The 23,264-nt window shown below is 54.0% G+C and overlaps 1 protein-coding gene across 1 annotated transcript; it reads left to right on the forward strand.

Moving 5' to 3' along the window:
• Positions 1 to 1,581: 1,581 nt before the first annotated feature.
• Positions 1,582 to 2,446, forward strand: LOC541840 (glutathione transferase28). The gene is given in 2 exon segments (NM_001319763.1): positions 1,582 to 1,924; positions 2,008 to 2,446. Coding segments are annotated over 2 exon segments (612 nt in total). The 5' UTR covers positions 1,582 to 1,600; the 3' UTR covers positions 2,296 to 2,446.
• Positions 2,447 to 23,264: the final 20,818 nt, after the last annotated feature.

The following is a 23,264-nucleotide window of genomic DNA, read 5'->3' on the forward strand; positions in this document are numbered from 1 at the left end:
ATTCTTCAGTATGTTGATGATATGGTGATTTTCTTAGACCACAACCTTGATCATGCTCAGAATATCAAACTTATTTTGATGATATTTGAGCAATTGTGTGGTTTAAAAATAAATTTCCATAAAAGTGAGATTTTTTTGCCACGGGATGGCTAAGGATCATGAGTTGCAATATTCACATCTATTTGGTTGTGCAATTGGGTCAATGCCTTTCAATTATCTGGGAATTCCTATGATTCATCGAAAATTGAGAAATAGTGACTGGCAGGGTGTCATATATCGGTTTGATAAGAGATTGAGTACTTGGAAGGCCAAATTTCTATCTTCTGGTGGCCAATTGGTCTTAATTAACTCTGTGTTAAATAGTCTGCCTATCTTTATGATGTCTTTCTTTGAGATCCTGGCAGGTGAAAAAATTGATGTTATTCGGTCCAGATTCTTATGGCAGGGAGGAAACGGTAAAAGGAAATATAGGTTGGCCAAGTGGCACACGGTTTGTCAGCCCAAGGCGATAGAAGATTTAGGCGTTCCTAGTTTGGCTATAAAAATATTTGGCTACTCAGTAAGTGGATCTATAAATTACTCAATAAGTGTAGAATGTGGTAACAATTACTCAAAAATAAATATCTAGAAGATAAATCCCTTACTCAAGCATCGAGAAGACCGGTAATTTACACTTCTCGTCAGACCTAATGAATACTGAGGATCATTTCTTTCGATGGGTCACTTTCAAGTAAAGGAATGGTCGGGCCACCAGATCATTTCCTTCCATGGGTCACTTTCAAGTAAGGCACTGCAGCTTCTGTCTTCTGACAATCGTAAGGCCTGCCAATAAAGTCAGGAAAATCACTCTTTGTATCATTTAGGAGTAGAATAGATAAACTATGAGTATTATTTTCCTTTTGCTTTCAATCTAAGCCGGGCTCTGGCCTTCTCTCTGAAAAAAAGACCGATGCAACAAGGTGTTTGTGTTTAATTATGCAGCCATATCGCTCCCAGGAGAATTTGTAGTTTTGGACAGTTAGGTTGCATAATCTATGAATAAATTGGAATAAAATTCAGTTTTCTGAACATGTGCTCATCAGGGGGGAGAATAAAACAACATGAAGGATGCATATTTGAAGTGGGCAATGGAAAAAAAAAATTACTGTAGCAGGTAGTCTTTCGCCCATATAATACTTTCGCCGGCTGCCATCCCAGATTATTAAAAAAAACTCTTCTGGTGTATTTGGTGAAGGTTCCACTATGGATTGATGTAACGCCTTTCGTCCAACTGCTACATCGGCCATTCGTTCCGCGATACTGTATGACCAAAGCACGTTCATGCGCCGCACCAACGCAATATTCTGAGGGGAAAAAAATTTATATAACCATTTTGCAGTTTGCAGTCCTCATCCATCACCATACAAATAGTTGTGGTTTTACGTCCCGAATGAATAGAATTTTTAACAACTTGCTTGCGTAGTGTACCAGCGCATTTAACAAGTGCAGAGCAGGAGTGGCAAAGCTCGTAGTACATCACGAGTGCTCCAAACAAATAGAGTTTTCCTTCACCGAGCCAGACCCAGAAGAAGGGGAGCCGGAGGTAGAAAGACCAGAGAAGATGGCGACCACCGAGCCGGCGGCGGTGAGGCTGGTGGGCTCCTTCGCCAGCCCGTTCGTCCACCGCGCCGAGGTGGCCCTGCGCCTCAAAGGGGTGCCCTACGAGCTCATCCTGGAGGACCTGGCCAACAAGAGCGAGCTGCTGCTGGCACACAACCCCGTGCACAAACTCGTGCCCGTGCTCCTCCACGGCGACAGGGCCATCTCCGAGTCGCTCGTCATCCTCGAGTACGTCGACGAGGCCTTCGACGGGCCGCCTCTCCTCCCCGCGGAACCCCACGCGAGGGCGGACGCGCGGTTCTGGGCCCACTTCATCGACCAAAAGGTACCACCAGCCACCAGGATCGATTCTGAAGATGATGTGGTCAACGTTTGAACACCTGCTCCATGATGCGATCGGTCCTGCAGTTCGCGCGGCCGTTCTGGATGTCGTTCTGGACGGACGACGAGGAGCGCAGGGAGGCTATGGCGAAGGAGGCCAAGGAGAACCTGGCTCTGCTCGAGGCGCAGCTCAGGGGGCAGAGGTTCTTCGGCGGCGAGGCCATCGGCTTCGTCGACATCGCCGCCTGTGCGCTGGCGCACTGGGTCGGGGTCATCGAGGAGGCCGCCGGGGTGGTCCTCGTCGGCGGCGAGGAGTTCCCAGCGCTCCGCGAGTGGGCCGACGCCTACATCAACGACGCCACCGTGAAGGCGTGAAGCAGTGCTTGAGGAGCCGCGACGAGCTCGTCGATTACTTCTCCTCCAGGAAGGAGATGTACTTGCTGCGAGCGAGGGCCACTCCGCGCAGCTGATCTGGACCCATGTTTCCTTCCGTTCGCAATAAGCCAATAATAAAGACTAGTTTGGTAACCCATTTTTCTAAACTGAAACATTCAGTTCAGTCGAGCTAGCTCTCAGACGCCATGCGCGACACGCATTTCGCATTAGGGGGAGTTTGAAATCAGATAGGAAGGGAATAAGGGATTGATGGAGAGTTCATTTCCCCTCAGTCTAGAGATGGCAAAAGGTTCATGTTAGCGTCGATTTAGGCGCCAATCATTAGGGTGTATCGTCTGGTTGTGTCATCTACGGCGGCGTAGACAGTCCGCAGCTTTGAGCCGGATAGTCCACGACCTAGGCGCAAGAGAGACGTCTTCCCAGTGTCGGTCCGTGCTCTGGCCCAGATGGTTCACGATGGAGTAGAGTCATCTTTCTCGTCGTTCGAATCTAGATCTCGTCCTTTGGTGGAGAGATCTTATGGTGCTCCGAGTCGATAGGTCACCAGCAGCATCCCCAGACGACATGGAGTCGACTAGAAATTAAGAGACAATCGAGTTAGTGTATCTTGAATGGACAACTAGATCTTGCTCCCTGGGAGAGGTAAGATCATAGGGTCGTCTTGGGTCAGCAGGCCATCCAAGACGGATCTAGACGACGTAGAGTCGAATAGGGGTGGAGGTGAATATACAGAAAGCTATAACTACATTATGCTACATCTACTCTTAGGGCATGAATGATAAAAAAATAGTTCGATTGGAATGTCACTATACCACAACACCAAATTAGCGTCGGACAACTGTCGCTATAAATATACTATTATCTTTGAACTGTTAGTCGGCATATCTTGCCACAGATAATGAGTCGGTATAAATCTATAGTCCAACTGAGCATCAGTCACTATATGTATACGTGAATAGCGTCGCTTCGTTAGTCGGCAATTCGTACCAATAGTCTTGCACCGTGAGTCGGCATAAAAGCAGTGTGCAATTTGGGCACGCCGCGCCCGCGCGAAAACAGAAAAGCAAACCCTACTCCAACCATTTTCCCCTTCCCCCAAATCTTGAGCCGCCAGCACACAAACGCACCTCCCAAAATCCTCCACCGCGCGCCCCTGCCAAATCAGCGACCGGGCGCCCCCTGCCCAGATCCACGAGCACCTCCCAACTTCCCTCTCACCACCACTCCGCGCGCAGCCCCTGCTCGGAGCTCGGTGATTTGGCCTGCTAGTTCCACCGCGCGCTCGGAGCTTGGTGATTATCGCCGCACACAGCCGCTGCTGGTTCCACCACACTCGGAGCTCTGCGCCTCACGTGATGGCAGTGGTGCTGGCGGATTGATCTTAGCTGCAGCCGCCGACGAGGTAGCCTCCAACCTGTGCACGCAGCCGCTGCTGGTTCCACCACGCTCGAAGGTCTGCGTACCCGGTAGCCTCCAACCTGTGTACCCGGTGGCCACTACCTCTGACCGGCTTCTCATCCCTGCATGCCTCGGCCTCCGACCCTCTGGTGAGAGTCCGACCAACAATATCTCTTTTGCTTTTCTGTTCTTGCCCATCTTTTATGCGTGCAAGCACTTGCTTTATCGCCTGGTACTCCCCAATACATCACCTGCACTACTAAAGGAGATCTACTCAGTTAGCTCCTTTATTTGGTAATGAATCTCCTCCTACTACGTTGTTGGTTGGTGACAAATTTCAGGAATAAGCATAAAATTTGACTGTGTTATTTTGTTAGTAAAGAGAACTGGATAAGCATCACAATGGAGTGTTATTTTGTGTGTGCAGAACTGTAGGATTATATGTCATTGGTTGTGCTTTCAGATTGTGCAGATTGTTTAGTATATTTTGTATAAAATGAACTAGCTAAGGATGGGAGAGGTTTTTATTGGTGGTTCTTAAACTGAAGTCAATAAAAATATGGTCTTTCATATTGAGAGATCATCCTGTGGCTAAGGGAACAATTATTTCAACTAATCCAAGCTCAGTGCTAGGAGGAGTTGCTCTAGGAAAGCAATATTGTGAGGTCGTTGTGAATGTTGTGCTGAAAAGGGATGCCCTTCTACCTCGCCCATATGGTTATTTGGAGGAGATGGGTGATGCTGATCGGATGTCGATCGCATGGCCGTAAAAGAGAGTAATAAGCTATCTCTTTGTTGTTTTTTCATATATGGTGATTGCATATTTTCTAACTAATGGTTTCTATGATTATATAGCTAAAGGTGAGCACGACATCAAAATCATCCCAGAGTGCTACAGGTATATATATGATTGACATTGTACCACAATTCTATTTTGTGGTATATATATGTTAGTCGGTATATCTTTTTAACGTCTAACCGTCCGTCGGTATAAACATGTCTGTCGCTATATGTTTATGCCGACGCCACTTACAGCGTCAGAAAGTGTTAGTCGGTATAACTCTATAGCGATTGATAGTACGTTGCTATAACGGTTTATACCGACTATAAGTAAGTTGTTATAGCTAGATTGTGGTATAGTGTGTGTTCGGTGGTTCTTAATCAGCCGTACCCTTCATATATATATATATATACTAGGTGTGTGCCTGTGCGTTGCAACGGGAGTACACTGGGATGAGCATCGACACATATCTAAGCGGGTCTTATATTTTCTTAGGGATCTGGAGAAAGTTTGTTCGGAAGCCAAATATGTTAAGACCTGAGCATGTGTTACCCTTGTGCCCCATCAACACACGGCGGATTGCTCGGGGCCGCGCACGGGGGATTGAGCTCGGGGTTTCAGTTTGCGACGGAGTATGCGGCGGTCGCGGCACGATGGATTACGGCGAGGGAGTAGATAATTAACGGCTTGCTCGGGATTGCTCGGGGACGTGGCGAACGGATTGCGGCAGGGTTTGCTCGGGGGCGGCTGCGGGGTTCCACGGGTCGTGCAGGGCGTGCGGCAGGCGGTTCGTGGCGTTGCGATGGTCGCGGCGCGATTCGCGGAGGGATTTGCGGGCTTGAGGATCGCGACGGTCGAAGGTTTGCGGACAGGCGGGTATCACAGCGAGGCGGGGGGTGGGAGGTTTGCGGCGGACATGGCTCTCACGGAGGTTTGCGGAGGCGGGGTTTCTGGAGGTCGGGCGGGCGGAGGCAGGGGCAGTCTACAGTAAGCGCTTAATAGTTAGTAGAGATACTACTATTATATTATTCCCTCTGTCCTAATTTATAGTTTGTTTAACTTTTCTAATCTTAAATTTAACCACTCGTCTTATAGTTGCGCCACTGCATATCAGAATTGACAGATGCAAGCAGTCGAATAGGGTCGACCACATGCTTACAACGTGTAGTGCTCGAAACCCATCTCCATAAGCCACAGAAGAATCTGTTTCGATTTGGTGCTTGAAGAACTCGCCAAGTCTTTTTTCGAATTCCGTCTTTGCACCCTTTTCATTGAGGAAGATGTAGAAGATGACGACGGCGCATCTGAGGTTGTTGCCATGCTACCAGAACCTAATGTGATTTCCGACTCAAGCCAAAGATGAGCTAGAACCTAACAGTTACCTTCTTCAACCTCTGGACTCAGGGTTCAGTATCCTACCCCAAAAAAAGACATTAAGATAGTAAATATTGTTGTACTGCAAACATATAATGGTATCGAAGAATGAAGTGGAAGTTGCAAACGAAGATAAACAAGCACAACCAGAATACCTGTAAGTCGGAGGTAAGCATGCACCATCTCATGCGCTAGAATCGAGCCAGCAGCCTACATGCAATTAAATAAATGAAAATTAAAACGTGCAAGCATTCTGACGGATTGGTAGTAGAATCAATGTTCGTCGAAGGGAAACTAAATCAATTGTAATTAGTGTGTTAAATAATAAGAATGAAATCACCTTGGCAGCTCGTACAATATAAGAATTGCAGTCACTTCACACAGTCGAATGAGTTTGTATGTCCCTGTGATCATATCTATGGTGATCTATTGCCTGGTCCAATTATTGGTCTTTTTAATATATAGACCAATTAAGCAAAACAAGGAAACATTTTAAATTCATATAATTCTAACAATCTGCTCCTTAGATAAGCAGAGGCATCTCCACCAAATACCAGTAACTGAGAACCAAGGATACTGATTGTCCATCTCAAGCTATCTAATGCAAAGTAAAAAAAGAAACGTCATATAGAATCCAACAAGGTTGCAAGTAAACATGTGCACCAGTTCAATCACAAACCAGATTGGCTCTATGTACAGAAGAAAGGAAACTTTCAACAGGACTACCATCAATGAGTTAAACTGCATCTAGAAATTTAGCACTATCATCTACAATCAGCTTAGTTCTTGTAAAATTGAGACCATCCCGATAATATCAAGAAGCAATGTTTTAGGTAAAGGGTACACCAACGAACCAAGTTAGACAACTGATACTTGTGTAATGAGAACTATGTGTGTGTCGAAGGAAATCAATTACCTCACATTTTTCTGCTCTAAGTTTAATACATGAAAAACATAATGTTTTCGTGAAGATATACTTGAAACCATGTTTGATGATTATGACAACCTTGTGCTCCTAGCTACGACCAAAAGATACTTTTCCACTTCACCTTAGCAAAAAGACAACAAACAACATAGATCATGATAGTTGTTTAGATCAAATGAGGCAATGAGGCTATGGGGCTACAAGACAGTAAAAACCATTACAAAGATATGTTGGTTTGTTTTGTCAGAGTTCACTAAAGACGGGCACAAAAAATTCACTTGATCTCATGCAAAATCTCCTTGAAGCAACATGTCCCATCAACTGAACAAAGTAATGTCGAGTTCTTTGCAACCATCCTATATCTTCACGAAATCCATGTAGTGTTGTCCAGAAACAATGTAAGATCATGTAATAAAAAGAATGAAATATCTCAATGGACGTCGATGTGCCAGGCTTGGATGAAGGACAGTGGCTTGAGCGCCTAACGAAGGAAGCCCAAGGAGTAGTTGAAAGTGGAACATGTTCTCGTCGTCCTCGACATAGTTGTGGGTAAGCAGCGAGTAGAGGTCGACGAGGAGCACGTCGTCGCCAAGGTCAGAGCAGTTAGCAAACAATTACTCATATAATGTTACCAACAGAAGTTCTGAATAAATGAGTGACTGTTAGTATTAATTCAGCTAATACAGAAGATGCAACATTGACCTTTCGTTTCCCATTGATTTAGCAAACATTAAGAAACATTCCTTGCCATGCTAGAAATATTAATACATTGAGCATAAGTCTCCACTGGAAGCTAGAAACCATAGCAATAAAAAACAATAGGCCAGAAACGCTGCAGTACCTGTCGTCCTCTGTGCTGAAGAAGCCTCAGAGACAGCGCGCACGTAGATCAACGGGGTGGCTCCACACCGTCAAGGAGGTTCATTTGGTGGTCCCAGAAGTCAGAGGAGGGTAGAAGAGACAAGCTTCCGGTCGCTACTACGCCGATGCTAGAAGCGAAGGGTGAAGGGAGGTGGCGGCGGCTTGCTCGCGGGGCAGAGTAGGCGGGCCAGACCGCCAAACCCGACCGCGCACGAAACGATCCATGCTGTAACAGGAGCAGAGCACCCGACCGCCTTTCCTCCCCCGCCTGGTCGCCTGCCACCGCACGCCAGATCCCGATCTCGCTGCGATCCATGGCGTCGTCTCCGCAGCCGCTGCCGCCGTTCGCCGTGCAAAACCCTACCGCGCAGGGCTCAAGCCAGGGCCACCAGGCTCCGAGGTGGGGGCTCTCTCTGGGGCGTTCACCAACCTCCAGATCTCCCGCGGCGCGGCCCCGCCGCCCACTTTAGCCGTGCGTCCGGGCCCTCCACCGTCCGCTGCCTGTCCCGCCTTGAAGGAGTGGTGCGAGCGAAGCAGCGCCCGTCGTCCTCCTCGTCCGCAGCGGCGGTGCCCTCACGGAGGAACACCATGCGAGCGTGCAAGCGGCGACCGGCACGACGGCGAGCATGACGAGGAACGAGGCCGGGTCGTCGGCGAAGAGCGCGGAGCAGGTGTCGGTGAAGATGGCGGTGCTGAGGCCGACGTAGCCCTTGAGCAGGCCGAAGATGGGGCCCCTGCTCCAGCGGAAGTTGCGGATGCAGGTGACGAGCACGGCAGTGTTCATCCACGTGGTGCTGTTCCCGCCGAGGCAGAGGAAGACGCAGATCTGCCAGTAGGGGAGTGGGGCGACGGCCCCGGACACGACCATCCACTGCGCGCCGTAGCCAAGGAGGCCCTCGAGGGAGCCGATGGTGAGGAGGAGCCAGATGGGGACGCGGTCGGACGCCAGCCCCGCGAGGAGGCCGAACGCCTTGCCGATGTCCTTGGCGACGGAGAGGCCGTTGAGCTGCAGCTGCGTGAGGCCCATGAGCGTCTTGAGCGCGTGCGAGTAGTTGGAGAAGGTGTAGTTGTTGCCGGAGACGCACTGCACCCACGCCGCCGTCACCAGCCCCAGCCACCGCCCACAGCGCGTCCCCGCCATTAGGGCCTTTCCAAACAACTGAAGAAAATGCAGCCCAGTCGCTTGCTTGCTTCGAGTTCAAGGCGGCTCGCGTTTGGTCGCTTGGTGCTTGGCCGTGTGTCCAGAGGAGGAGGAGGTACGGAAGGGGCGGTGGAGGCATGGGGAGGTTGCGCGGATGCGGCAGCTGGCGGAGGTCGGTTGGCGGATCAGATGGCGGGTGATTCGCCGCGGAGGGGAATCGCGGCGGGGTCGGTTGCGCTTGCGCGTGATCTGCGGGCGGGGAATCGCGGCGTTCGGTTGCGGCGATTTTCGCGGGGGCTGGGCGCGTGGTAGCGGGAGGAGTTGGTAGCGGCGGGGGCAGTCTACAATCCCCTCTTAATAGTTGTAGATATATATATATATATATAGAGAGAGAGAGAGGAGGGTATGGACCCGTTTCTAGGCGATAGCTAACAAATTCCGTGTGATTAGATGGATAACCACGTACGAGATAAAGATAATCGCCAGAGTTAATCTGATTGTGGGGGCGAGGACCGTCCATCACTTTTTTGTGTTCAACAGTTCTGATCCTCGATTACTCGTGGGAAATTCTTTCATTATGGATGAAGATAAGGAGGTTTCTTCTGTTGCATAAGTAGACATATTCTAAATTAAATTTCGAATGTTAATCATGAGCAATAATAAATAAACTAACAGGCCAGCAAGAAGTATGTAAAACACATGTATAACAATAGATAAACTGAAGTATGAGATTAGATTACATGATGAGTACTGATTATATATACTAATTCATGACGTGGAAAGCAGCACGGTCGACGGCAACGACGTAAAAGCAGCAGGGCCATCGACGTGGTAGCAGCAGGGTCGTCGACGTGGAAGCGGTGACGTTGGCAGCAAGATCGACGAGAAGACCACGAGCAGTCGTGTGAAGACGCGTCTCAAAAACCTTATTTGCCTCTTCTCAGTGCAAGATCTCGAAGGGGTATAAATTTTATTTGCTAATATTCACAAAATTCGGGTGTTATCCTTCCTTTCATTCCTCTTCTAGTTAACCCTTTTCTCTTTTTCCTTAGAAGGAGGATTATTTTGGAGATATAGTTATATGATTGTCGGTGTTTCGACCCCGGGGGGTCCCTAGACCAACGAGTAAATTGTCGCTGCGTGTCCCAGCCCAGATGGGTCGGCGCGAGACGGAACACAAGGGGGAACAATAAGGGGAACCGTGGCTCGTGTTGTCCTGCGCCCAGGGCGGATGCGCTTGCAGTAGGGGGTTACAAGCGTTCGCGAGGGAGAGAGAGAGAGCCTATCCATCAGCCCGTCCTCCCGCGCGGCCACCTCCTCGTACGAGGGCCCTGGACCTTCCTTTTATAGACGTAAGAAGAAGGCTCATGTGTACAATGGGGAGTGTAGCAATGTGCTAACATGTCTAGCAAAGAGGAGCCAGAGCCCTATGTACATGCCATCGTGGCAGAGGGAGAGGTGCTAGAGCCCTGTTCATGTGATGTCGTGGCCGTCGGAGGAGCGCTTGAGCCCTGTAGAAGCACAGCTGTCGGGGCTATCAGGTCCTTGATGACGTCTCCTTGCTTCCGTAAGGGGCTGAGGACCGCCGTCGTCATGAAGCACGCGGGGTGCCATCATTACTTGTTTACCGGGGCGAGCCAGATGGGACGCCGGTCTTGTTCCCCGTAGCCTGAGCTAGCTAGGGGTAGGGTAATGATGTACCCCCCTGCGACGTGGTCGGTTCGAGCCCAAGGTCGGGCAAGGCGGTGACTCCTCCGAGGTTGAGGCTGAGTCTGAGCCCTGGGGTCGGGCGAGGCGGAGACCGTCGTTTGAGGTCGAGGTTGAGTCCGAGCCCTGGGGTCGGGCGAGGCGGAGACCGTCTTCCGAGGTCGAGGTTGAGTCCGAGCCCTGGGGTCGGGCGAGGCGGAGACCGTCTTCCGAGGTCGAGGTTGAGTCCGAGCCCTAGGGTCGGGCGAGGCGGAGCTTCCTATGGCGCCCGAGGCTGGACTTGGCTGCTGTCAGCCTCACCCTGGCAGGTGGCACAGCAGTCGGAGCAGGGCAGGCGATGCTGTTTTCCTGTCAGGTTAGTCAGTGGAGGGGCGAAGTGACTGCGGTCACTTCGGCCTTGTCGACTGAGGAGCGCGCGTCAGGATAAGGTGTCAGGCGATCCTTGCATTGAATGCTCCTGCGATACGGTCGGTTGGCGAGGCGATCTGGCCAAGGTTGCTTCTCCGTGAAGCCTGTCCGAGCTGGGCCTCGGGCGAGTCGAAGGTGCGCCCATTGCTTGAGGAGACCCTCGGGCGAGACGTGAATCCACCTGGGTCTACTGTTCCTGTCCGAGGCTGGGCTCGGGCGAGGCGAGATCGCGTCCCTTGAGTGGGCGGAGCGTTGACCTGTATTGCGCCCATCAGGCCTTTGCAGCTTTGTGCTGATGGTGGTTACCAGCCGAGTTTAGGAGTCTTGGGGGTACCCCTAATTATGGTCCCCGACAGTAGCCCCCGAGCCTCAAAGGGAGTGTTGGTACTCGCTTAGAGGCTTTGTCACACTTTTTTGCAAGGGGACCGGCCTTTCTCAATTGCATTTCGTTCCGGTGGGTGCGCGCGAGCGCACCCGCCGGGTGTAGCCCCCAAGGCCTCAGAGGAGTGGTTTAACTCCTCTGAGGTCTTAGTGCCTTTCATGACGCCTCGGCCGGTCTGGTTGTTCCCTCATGCGAACTGGTCGTAGCCCGGGTGCATAGTCAGGTTCCGAGTTCTCGGGCTGGTATGTTGACGCTGTCAACGGTTTGGCCGGAGCCGGGTTTGCGAGAGCAGCCCCCGAGCCTCTGCACAAAGCGAGAGGACGGTCAAGGACTGACTCGACTTTTTTCATATGCCCCTTCGTCGCCTTTCCGCAAGGAGGAGGGGGGAAAGCGCCATGTTGCCCTTGGAGGGCGTCGAACATGGTGTCTCCAGTGAGTTGCTAACGGGTGATCCGAGTGGACGCTTGTGCCCCGTTCGATAAGGGTCGGCTAGTGGCCCAGAGGCGCGCTCCAAAAGTACCTGCAGGTGATTTGCCGGACCCGGTCCCGTTTGATAGGGTCCGAGGGCTCGATGCCTCCCTCTGATGGGATTCCATTACAGAATCGCTCCTGCTGGTCTCGGAAATGTCCTAGGGTACCTCGAGAGCGTAGCTCGAGCCTCGGCCATGTATCGGACGTACCCAGAGTCATCCCTCGCTCTGCGTGTTCTGAGGCGGCTGTCGAACCCTTCGGGGGGCCAGCCTTCGAACCCCTGATCAGTAGTGGGCGCGGAGCACGAGTGGCCTGAGGCGGCTGTTGAACCCTTTCGAGGGGCCAGCCTTCGAACCTCTGACCAGTAGTGGGCGCGGAGCCCGAGTGCTCTGAGGCGGCTGTCGAACCCTGCCGAGGGGCCAGCCTTCGAACCCCTGATCAGTAGGAGGGCTCGGGGCCCGCTTCCTTCGCAGAGAAGGATCCCTTTCGGAGTATCCCCTTTCCCGGTCCCTGTAACAAGAGAGAGAAAGGGGAAGAGGAAAAGGATACGAAATTGGACGACGTGGCGCACCTTTTTTGACGCGGTCATTATGGCGAAGGTGAAGCGTTGCCCGCTTCGCCTGCCAAAGGTGTCGCCTGCCCTGCCGCGGAGTTAATGCGACAGGACGAGTGGTTCGCGGGGCAGCCGTTGTGTGAGCCGTTCGAGGAACGGGCGTTTCGCCTTCGATTTTTGAATTTCGCGGCGGGTTCGAGCGAAGTGTTGAACGGGTCTTGCCCGGGCCTTTATATATTCGGAAGAGGGACCGGTGGTGGTTTTTTACTCCGCTGCTCGCCTCCTGCTTTGGTTTCCGCAACCTGAGGGAACAGCCAGAGAAAGAAAACCGCGCACCTTGTCTGCTCCGCCGCCACCCCTTTCGCTTGGTGATGGCCGATCGGGTAACCGTCGTTCCGCCGCGCGACCCGTGGCCTTTCTCCACTGTCACGGCGGACGATCTGGAGGCCCTTGTTGCCGATGGCTTGCTTCGTCCCCTCTCCGGTGACCCGCAGCCGGAGTGGATGGTCCCTCCGAGCGAAGCCGCCCCATCCCCGCCGTCAGGGTATGTGCTAAGTTTTGTCTCTTTCCATGAGCGGGGGTTCAGAGTGCTAGCAAGCCATTTTATGTGGGCGATTCTGCATTTCTACGGGGTGGAGCTGCACAATCTCAACCCCAATTCTATCGCGCAAGCAGCCATCTTCGTGGCGGTTTGTGAAGGATTTTTGGGGATTGACCCCCACTGGTATCTGTGGACCCATCTCTTCTCCGCGGAGCCTTTTGCCTCGACGACGGGGGAAAAGAGAGTCCGCATGGCGGTGCGGGCCGGTGGCTGCATCCTTCAGTTGAGGCAGGCGCGTGCGCAATAGTACATCCCCGCCATCCTTGTGTCTTCGAACAAGGGGTAGCAGCGCCGGTGGTTTTACCTCCAAAACGACAATGGGAGGCTCCCGTCGTTTTCTCAGCGAGTGGTGACTGCCGCCGGCAGCAACTGGCGCTATGGGGCCCCGCGCGAGAGACAGAAGAATCTCCAGCCCCTTCTGGAGGCCTTGCAGGAGCTGCGAGATGGAGGGCTCACTGCCGCGGGGGTGGTTGCCGCCATCCATCGCCGGAGGGTGCTCCCCTTGACGGAGCGGCGGCTGCTGCTTTCGGAGATGACGCCGGGGGTCGACTTGGAGGGTTCGCAGATGTCCTCGGTCCCCCTCCCCGCCGATGACCTCCACAGGCGGGTAGCCGGCACGGTAGGGAGGCTGGACGCCGGCGCCCTTACCCAGCCCTCGATGTGTCCCGAGCGCGGGTGCATATCCCTGGTGAGTGTCCACTCCTTCTTCTTTCTTGTGTCAGATTGCCCTTGGTTCTCACAGCCAAGATTTTCGTCCGTCTCCAGGAGTTGGGGTTTCACAAGCCTTCTTTGCCACCGGTCCCGGAGGACGTGGTGGACCGAGCCGCACGGAGGGTCGCCGCGGAGAGGAAGAAGGAGAAGAAGGACGCGAAAAAGGCTCAGGCTCGCGAGCAGATGCGGGCTCGGAATGCCTTGGAGAGGCGTCGTCGGAAGCAGGAGAGGGACGGGCTTCCGAGGGAACCGTCGCCGAAGACGCCTGACGACGACGACGATGATGATGATGAAGACGACGACATGGCGGCCCGCCTTGGCCTCAGCCCGGATTTGAGGCTGGGCCAGGTGTCGTCGAGCCAGCCCCCGAGTGGGCTGGCGCCATCGGTATCCGGGGCCGGGACATCAGGGTCCCGGTCCGGAGAACAAGGGCAGGCCGAGGGGGTACTTGACCCCTTGGCCGAGGTAGTTGAGGTGACCCCGGGGAGTCAGGCCGACCCGCCTGTCCCCCAAGAGCAGTCGCCCGTGCTGGCCGCACAGGAGGTTGGTCCTCAGGTCGTCGTGACTGCGCCTGGGCAGACCGTCCCTTCGGCGCCCCGGGCGCCCGAGGTGGGGATGGTGCCGAAGTCGGCAGCGGGGCAGACCTTGGCGGCGCCTGCGGGGGCCGAGGCCCGAGGGGCCTCCCCATAGGCACGATTGGCCGTGGTCCGGAGTGGGTAAGTATCTGAGGATACCTCTGTCCCGTCTCCTTCTTCGTGTGTCCTGATCCTGCCTTTCCTTTTCCTCCCAGCAAACGGAGGCACGGCTCGACCGGTCTGGCTCCCTGGAAGGTCCTCAAGACGGCGCCGGCTTCTGCAGCCAGTGCCGCATCGGGCCACGCCGGCCGGCTGGCCTCCTCACAAGATGCCCCCAAGCAAGGGGCTCAGGCGGCACGAGTTGCCGTGGGGCGAGCTCCCGAGGCTGACCCCTCCGTCTAGGCGGCCGTCGTGCCGAGGGAGACTGCTGGCGCGGCCACGGCCTCGAGCCCACCTGACGTTTTGCCGGCGCTGGCACCGGCTTCTGCCGAGGCTGTTGCCGTTCTGGCCGTGGAGCCACCCGTCGCCACCGATGCTGAGATGGCCGAGGTGCTGCTACTCAAGGCCGGCGATCGGAAACCTGCCCCCTTAGCCGAGGAGGTACCCAATGCGCCGACTGCAGGGGGTGCCGATGGCTTGGAGGAGGGAGGCGCAGAACCACGGCCCGTCCTGGGAGCTGCGACCTCGTCCTCGCACGGTGCGATCCCAACGAGCGGCGTGGGTAGGCGCTCCGGTTCTGGACCCGTGGTGCTTCGAAACCCCTCTTCGTTCATGACGATGAGCGGGAGGAGCAGTCTCGGGACGAGCTTCGTGAGTGTGCCGAGGCAACGATGGGGTCGCTTCGGTCGACCATGGAGGTCCTATCCAGGGACGTTCCTAGGATCCTCCAGGTAAGGATTTCAGGCATACCTTTCACGTGATGAAGGCATTCTTTGTGACACCCTGCTTCCCTTCCTCAGGATCTGACGGATCTGAGCACCGCCAAGTCGTCGTTCATCCGCCGCGAGGCTGACGTCTGGGGTTCATTGTGGTTCCTGAGGACCGCGCTTGCCGAGGCTACCGAGCATCTCTCCCAACGGAGCGCCGAGGCGGCGGACCTTCGGTTGCTCTATGACGAGCTGGGGGCAGAGGCAGCGGCGGCACGCGCAGAGGCGCAGCGGCGGCAGTTGGAGCTTGGCCAGGTCATCGGTGAGCGGGACCAATCTCGGAGCTGGGCCGCCGAGGCTGAAAGCCGGGCTGAGGCCCTTGGAGGCCAGCTAGCCGAGGCGTCTGCTCGGGCCGGAGCCCTTGCTGCGGACCTAGCCGTGGCCGTCGGGTCTGCTCAATCCGCCCAAGCCGCAGCCTCGGAGCAGCGTGCCCTGGCTGAAGGTATGTCTTGGCTGTTTTGAGATTTTGATTCAACTTCATTCTTCAACTCGTGTTTGAAGAATTCTGTTTTGGCTGTTTGCAGAGTTTGAGTCTTCCCTCAACGAGTCCGCCAAGGCACTTGCCCAGGCGGCTGAGCAGAAGGAGGCCGACCGCGTGGCCATGTCCGAGGCTATCTCGGCCTTCTGCCAGGTCTTTGGTCTTGACGACGTCCCCTCAGGAAGCTCCCCTCAGAGTCGCCTGCAGGCCTTGGGTGACCACGCGCGCGACAGACTCCACGAGGCGCTGCATCACGGCGTTAGGCGGGCCTTTGTCGTGCTTGCTTCCCACTACGATGTGGATCTGGAGCGGGTCAGCGAGGGGTACTGCCTTCCCGACGAAGATGAAGCCGCCCTGGCCGAAGTTCAGAGGCTTGACGCGGCCGCCGCGGGTCCAAGCGCGGTGCTGGCGTCCTCCTTCGAGGTGGAAATCCTTCCGCTTGCGCCGTCGTCCAAGGCCGGGGCGGCTCTCGCCGAGGGTGGAAACGAAGCCGAGGGTGCAGCTCCTCCCTCGGGCGATGCCTGATTTTGCCAGAGCAGTTTATTTTGGATATGTATGTGTATTTTGCGGCCGCCGAGGCCTGAACACTTTGTCGTCGTGATATAAAGTTGTGTCTCTTTTCCTCCTGTTTCGCGTATCCGGATTTGTTCGTCAGTAGCAGGATCACTTACCCAAGTAAGAGTTATTTTTTGCGGTAGGTGACGAGTGAGGTATCCGTATCCCGGAGGCGTAGGAGTCCCTCGGCTCGGTCGGCCTTGCCGCTTACATGCACTCTTATTCGTTTCTCGGGGTTCTGTTACTGATATAGCTGGGAAACACGAAAGTCGTTTTGGTGGAAGACTTTTTCCGAGGAAAATTTTGACGCAGAGGGGGTTCCCCCCTTCTAGCCCTCGAGGGAGGGTCGGGCTTTGCTGGGGCAAGGCTGACCCCTCCTTGATGGTTAGACTTTATTTGTGTATGTAAACGAGGTATATGAACGACTTGAAAACATCTTAAGGGTAGAAGCGACATAGCTGTCGGATGTTCCAAGCGTTGTTGTAGACGTCGCCTTGACTGTTGGCCAGCTTGTATGTTCTGGGCTTCAAAATCTTGGCGATGATGAATGGTCCTTCCCAGGGAGGTGTGAGCTTGTGGCGCCCTCGGGCATCTTGTCGTAGCCAAAGCACCAAGTCGCCCACCTGGAGGTCTCGGGACCGAACCCCTCGGGCATGGTAGCGTCACAGAGACTGCTGATACCGTGCCGAGTGTAGTAAGGCCATGTCCCGAGCCTCTTCCAGCTGGTCCAGTGAGTCTTCTCGGCTGGTCTGGTTGCTTCGGTCGTTGTATGCCCTCGCCCTCGGGGAACCGTATTCTAAGTCTGTGGACAAGATAGCCTCGGCCCCATAGACTAGAAAGAACGGCGTGAAGCCCGTGGCTCGGCTTGGCGTCGTCCTCAAACTCCAGACCACCGAGGGGAGTTCCTTCATCCATCGCCTGCCGAACTTGTTGAGGTTGTTGTAGATCCTCGGCTTGAGTCCCTGCAGAATCATGTCGTTGGCACGCTCTACCTGCCCATTCGTCATGGGGTGAGCTACGGCGGCCCAGTCCACCCGAATGTGGTGGTCCTCGCAGAAGTCCAGGAACTTCCTGCCAGTGTACTGGGTGCCGTTGTCGGTGATGATGGAGTTTAGGACCCCAAAGTGATGGATGATGTTGGTGAAGAACGCCACCGCCTGTTCGGACCTGATGCTGTTTAGGGGTCGGACCTCAATCCACTTGGAGAATTTGTCGATAGCGACCAGCAGGTGCGTGAAGCCCCCGGGTGCCTTCTGCAAGGGACCAACGAGGTCCAGACCCCACACAGCAAACAGCCAGGTGATGGGTTTTGTTTGCAAGGCCTGAGCGGGTAGGTGTGTCTGCCTTGCGTAGAATTGACACCCTTGGCAGGTGCGTACAAATCTAGTAGCGTCGACCACCGCGGTTGGCTAGTAGAAACCTTGTCGGAAGGCGTTTCCAACGAGGGCCCGAGGTGCTGTGTGATGGCCGCAAGCCCTCGAGTGTATTTCTTACAATAGCTCCTAACCTTCGGCGATGGATATGCATCGCTGGAGGATGCCTGAAGGGCTGCAGTGGTAGAGCTCCTTTCCGTCACCTAGCAAGACGAACGACTTGGCGCGCCGCGCCAGTCGCCGAGCTTCGGCTCTATCGAGGGATAGCTCTCCTCGGTGGAGATATTGCAGGTACGGGGTCTGCCAGTTTCGATTAGGCATGACCCCATTCCGCTCTTCCTCGACGCGCAGTGCCTCACCCTCGGGGGCCGAGGGTGCCTCGAGCTGAGCCGAGGGCGCCTCGGGCTGAGCCGAGGGTGCCTCGGGCAGAGCCGAGGCCTTCTCGGGCTCGAGCGTGTCGTTGGTCTTGACGGAGGGTTGATGTAGATCTCGGGAGAAGACGTCCGGGGGAACCGTTGTCCGCCCCGAGGCTATTTTAGCCAGCTCGTCCGCAGTCTCGTTGTATCGTCGAGCGACGTGGTTGAGCTCGAGCCCGTAGAACTTGTCTTCCAGGCGCTGAACCTCGTCGCAGTAGGCTTCCATCTTTGGGTCGCGGTAGTGTGAGTTCTTCATGACTTGGTCGATGACAAGCTGCGAGTCGCCACGAGCGTCGAGGCACCGAACCCCTAGCTCGATGGCGATGCGCAACCCGTTAACGAGAGCCTCGTACTCGGCCACGTTGTTGGACACCGGGAAATGGAGGCACAGCACGTAGCGGAGGTGCTTCCCGAGGGGTGAGATGAAGAGCAGGCCCACGCCCGCTCCTGTTTTCATCAGTGACCCGTCGAAAAACATGGTCCAGAGTTCCGGTTGGATCGGAGCAGCTGGAAGCTGGGTGTCGACCCATTCAGCCACAAAGAGCCGACGGTGATGACCCCGTTGGGGCCTGGCATCTTGAGCTTGAGGTAGGTGTAGCTGGGGACGGCCATGAACTTGGCGTAGCATGGTCTCCCCAGCACTGCGTGGTAGGTTCCTCGGAACCCGACCACCTCAAACGTGAGGGTTTCCTTTCGGAAGTTGGAGGGAGTCCCGAAGCAGACGGGCAGATCGAGTTGCCCAAGGGGTTGGACGCGCTTCCCGGGGATGATCCCGTGAAAGGGCGCCACGCCGGCCCGGATCGCGGACAGATCGATCTGCAAGAGCCCGAGGGTCTCGGCGTAGATGATGTTGAGGCTGCTGCCTCTGTCCATGAGGACCTTGGTAAGCCTGACGTTGCCGATGACGGGATCGACAACGAGCGGGTACTTCCCCGGGCTCGGCACGCGGTCGGGGTGGTCGCCTTGGTCGAAGGTGATGGACTTGTCGGACCAGTCTAGGTAGACTGGCGCCGCCACCTTCACCGAGCAGACCTCCCGGCGCTCTTGCTTGCGGTGCCGAGCCGAGGCGTTCGCCACTTGCCCACCGTAGATCATGAAGCAGTCGTGGACCTCGGGGAACTCCTCTGCCTTGTGGCCCTCCTTCTTGTCGTTGTCATGGCCTCTGCCACCTTCCGCCGGGGCCCGGCCTTGTGGAAGTAGCGCCGAAGCATGACACACTCCTCAAGGGTGTGCTTGACGGGACCCTGATGATAGGGGCACAACTCCTTGAGCATCTTGTCGAACAGGTTGGCGCCTCCGGGAGGCTTCCGAGGGTTCCTGTGCTCGGTGGCGGCGACAAGGTCTGCGTCGGCGGCGTCGCGTTTCGCTTGCGACTTCTTCTTGCCCTTCTTCTTGGTGCCGCGCTGAGCGGACGCCTCGGGGACGTCTTCCGACTGGCGTCCCTGAGGCTGCTTGTCCTTCCGGAATATGGCCTCGACCGCCTCCTGACCAGAGGCGAACTTGGTGGCGATGTCCATCAGCTCGCTCGCCCTGGTGGGAGTCTTGTGACCCAGCTTGCTCACCAGGTCGCGGCAAGTGGTGCCGGCGAGGAACGCGCCGATGACATCTGAGTCGGTGATGTTGGGCAGCTCGGTGCGTTGCTTCGAAAATCGCCGGATGTAGTCCCGCAGGGATTCTCCCGGCTGCTGGCGGCAGCTTCACAGATCCCAAGAGTTCCTAGGGCGCACGTATGTGCCCTGGAAGTTGCCGGCGAAGGCTTTGACCAGATCGTCCCAGTTGGAGATCTGCGCAGGAGGCAGATGCTCCAGCCAGGCTCGGGCGGCGTCGGAGAGGAACAGTGGGAGGTTGCGGATGATGAGGTTGTCATCGTCCGTTCCACCCAGCTGGCAGGCTAGCCGGTAGTCCGCGAGCCACAGTTCCGGCCTTGTCTCCCCCGAGTACTTGGTGATGGTAGTTGGGGTTCGAAACCGGGTCGAGAACGGCGCTCGTCGTATGGCTCGGCTGAAAGCCTACGGACCGGGCGGTTCGGGCGAAGGGCTCTGATCTTCCCCGCTGTCGTAGCGTCCCCCACGCCTAGGGTGGTGGCCTCGGCGCACCTTCTCGTCGAGGTGGGCTCTACGGTTGCGGCGGTGGTGCTCGCTGCCGAGGCGACCCGGGGCTGCAGGCGCTGTGTCCCGCGTGCGCCCGGTGTAGACCGAGGCTTCCCGCATGAATCGGGATGTCGCAGCACGATGCTCCGGGGGGTACCCCTGCCTTCGGGAGGCAGAGATTTCGGCCCGTTGGACCGCGGCATCCTCCAGGAGATTCTTGAGCTCTCCCTGCATACGTCGCCCCTCAGTGGTGGATGGTTCCTGTAACACCCCTGGTGTTACTGTAACTAAAACTTGAGCATGGCATCATAAGCATTGGCATTGCATATGTTTGACACACCTAGAGTGCATTCACTAGGCAAAAATTTCAAACAAGTTGTGTTGTTTTAATGTTTTGCAAATAGGACCCTGGATGGGAAGCTTTAACCCTAAATAGGCATTAAAGGGGTAAAACCTAACCCAAGTTGAGAAAACCTAAAAGCTTTAGGGTAAAAGTCATAAAATGACCCCAAGAATAAACTTGAATCACATTTATACCCCTGGGATACCAGAAACCCTAATTGAAACCCTGGAAAACCCTAAAACTAAACCCTAGGGGCTTATGTGCAAAAGTGATGAACCTTTGGACTAAAGTGTAAAAACTACTATGTTTAGACATATAAAGTCATTTGGTTCACAAATATGTGAATTTGCAAGTTAAACCCTAAGTTTTGGGCTTATTTGCAAAAATCACCTCTTAAGCACTATAGAGCCCAAGTCTGAAATTCAGTTTAGTTGGTTCAACTTTGGAGCCCTGTATCTTCTGAAATATAGGGTTTTTGCCCAAAGTGACCACAACAAGTTTGTAACCCAATTATAGGAGAACAACTTTGTCTAAGGGTTCAAGCCATGATTTTATGAGAAATTTGGAGAAAAACCCCACCAAAGTTGGACTGTCAGGTCACTGAGTCTGAATTTTTAGAGAAACAGTGCAACCACAGAGACTTTGAGCTCGATTTGGATTGGGATCCAGTGACTTTTTGTGGGAGCACATTGTAGCAAAATGATAGATGGATTATAGCTCTATAACTTTGCTGCAGAAGGATGGTTTAGGTTTCACACAAAATCGGGAGTAAATTGAGTTCCAATTGGCTCTGTCAGTCAAGCTTCCTATTGAATTCAGAGCACTGTTCACTATCATCAGATAATATCGCACGGTGGATAAGGTTCTGGACCTTGCCGGCGATAAGAACGCCACCGCGGCGTGGTCGGTCGTCGGTGGTCGCGGTAAAGCTCCTTGGTACCGTGGCAAAAAGTTACCGAGGTGGCAAACTCTGGTTAAACGGCGACCCCGTGCCCTCACCGGAAACCGCCGCGCGGAAAGCTTGCCAGCGCATCCGCAGTTCGCGCTTCTTCTCCAACTCCGGTCGACGGTCCTCCGCCGCGTGGCCTAGCTTTTCTACCGTGTCGCCGTGACTCCCTTGGGCCATCCCATCATCGTCGGGGAGGTTGCCACGCCGTTGGCCACGAACTCGCGTGCACCAGTGCTTTCTTCTTCACCTCCGACCGCCGTGTGTCTCGTCCAAATTCGCGGCCACCGCCCGTTCTCCTTATAAATTGAGCCGATGCCTAGCTCCGCAAGGTCGTCAGCTAACTAGCCACCGCTAATCGGCCACAGTCATCCACCAGTGAGCTCGAATTCGCGATTTCCCCCAAAACGCTCAAGAACACCGCACAGCTTGACCTCGCCGTGGTCAGCCCGATTCAGGTCCAATCTCACCCTCGGTTTCCTTGTTTCAACATCCTTGCTTGCTCTTGATGCTCACCGACCCGTTAAATTGAACTAGACTGCCATGAATCGACGGGAACACGACCGTATAGCCGCCATGATCACGGCCACCGTGGCCAAAGCTATGTAGTTGGTTTTAGTTGCAATTAGGTTGGGGGAAATGGTTAGGCTAGCCCCGATTTCATGTCTGCCGCTCGGAGAACCCAGCCGTTGCCCCGATCAGCCGGCGTAGGTGCTCGCCGGAGCACGGCCGCGCGTGAACAGCGTCGAGGACTTTAAACTCAGAATAGATAGAAGGGGAAGGACTTTTATGCAAACGTCAGTGACTGTGTTAAATAGTGAAAAGGCTCGTTCGCAGTTAGTTAAAACCCCAAGGGCCTCTGTGCAAGTCTGCCAGCACGGGCGCGCGCACGGGCGCCTTTCTGCTCTAGCTGGGCCGCCTGGGCTAGATTCGGCCCAGTGCTATTCAATTGTTTCTCTTTTTCTTTTATTCCCAGAGCCAAAACAATTATAGAAAAATGTAGAAAAATGCTAAAATTGTGAAACTAATTTTCCTAGGCTTGTTATTTTCCCTAGAATTTAATAAAAATAGTTTTGTGATTTTTAGTGGAAATAAGAAATTTTAGGGTATTTAAAGTAGTTAAAAGTATTAGTTATGGATTTTTAGAAAATAATTGGTAAGTCCAAAAATGCCCAAACTTTTTATGGGAACTTAAAACAATATTTAGAAGCCTTGGGTAGAGTTTGAATTGATTTGGACCTTGTTTGATCACCAAACCCCAAAACACCCCCCCTGCCCTATGAACTCCTTTACCGACTCTGGAAACCCTAAGTTCTCGGAGTTCCGTGAAGGAAAGTTGTATTCAAGACATAGATAATAAGTTTATATTATCTTTGCATCCTCATGAGCATCCCATGACATCCATTCTTATACCTATGTATGGTTATGATTAGAACGAGAAGAAGAGATAGAAGTCACCGAAGACAGGACACCACCACCTTCGGATTCGCAAGCAGGCAACTGCTTCTACTTCGATATCTGTGGATCCGAACCCGAATCACCTGTAAACGAAGGCAAGCCCCGGTGCATTTGCCACCTCCCTTGATATTTTAAAATCTTTCTCACTTGCTTGATGCATTAGGTGATAGGAGTTGATTGATAAAACAATTCCTGCATTACCTTCCTTGAATTTGATTACCTTCTTTGATCACCTGTTTTACAAAAGATTTTTGATGCTTAGCCTTGCTTTAGAAAAACAAAAGGTTTTGTTTTACAAAAGATGTTGTGGCAAAAGTGGGAGGGTTGTTTTCAAAAATAAAACTTGATGGTGAATCCATCATGGCCGTGATGGATTCAACATCGGAAAAGATGTACCTCTGCCAGGTACCAAGTTTTGGGTTAAAAAGATTAAGCTGAGACCGGGCGGGTGACTTGCACGAGAGAGAGTCTCGGT

The sequence above is a fragment of the Zea mays genome, chromosome 3 (genome assembly GCF_902167145.1).
Source record: "Zea mays cultivar B73 chromosome 3, Zm-B73-REFERENCE-NAM-5.0, whole genome shotgun sequence".
Classification (NCBI taxonomy): domain Eukaryota; kingdom Viridiplantae; phylum Streptophyta; class Magnoliopsida; order Poales; family Poaceae; genus Zea; species Zea mays.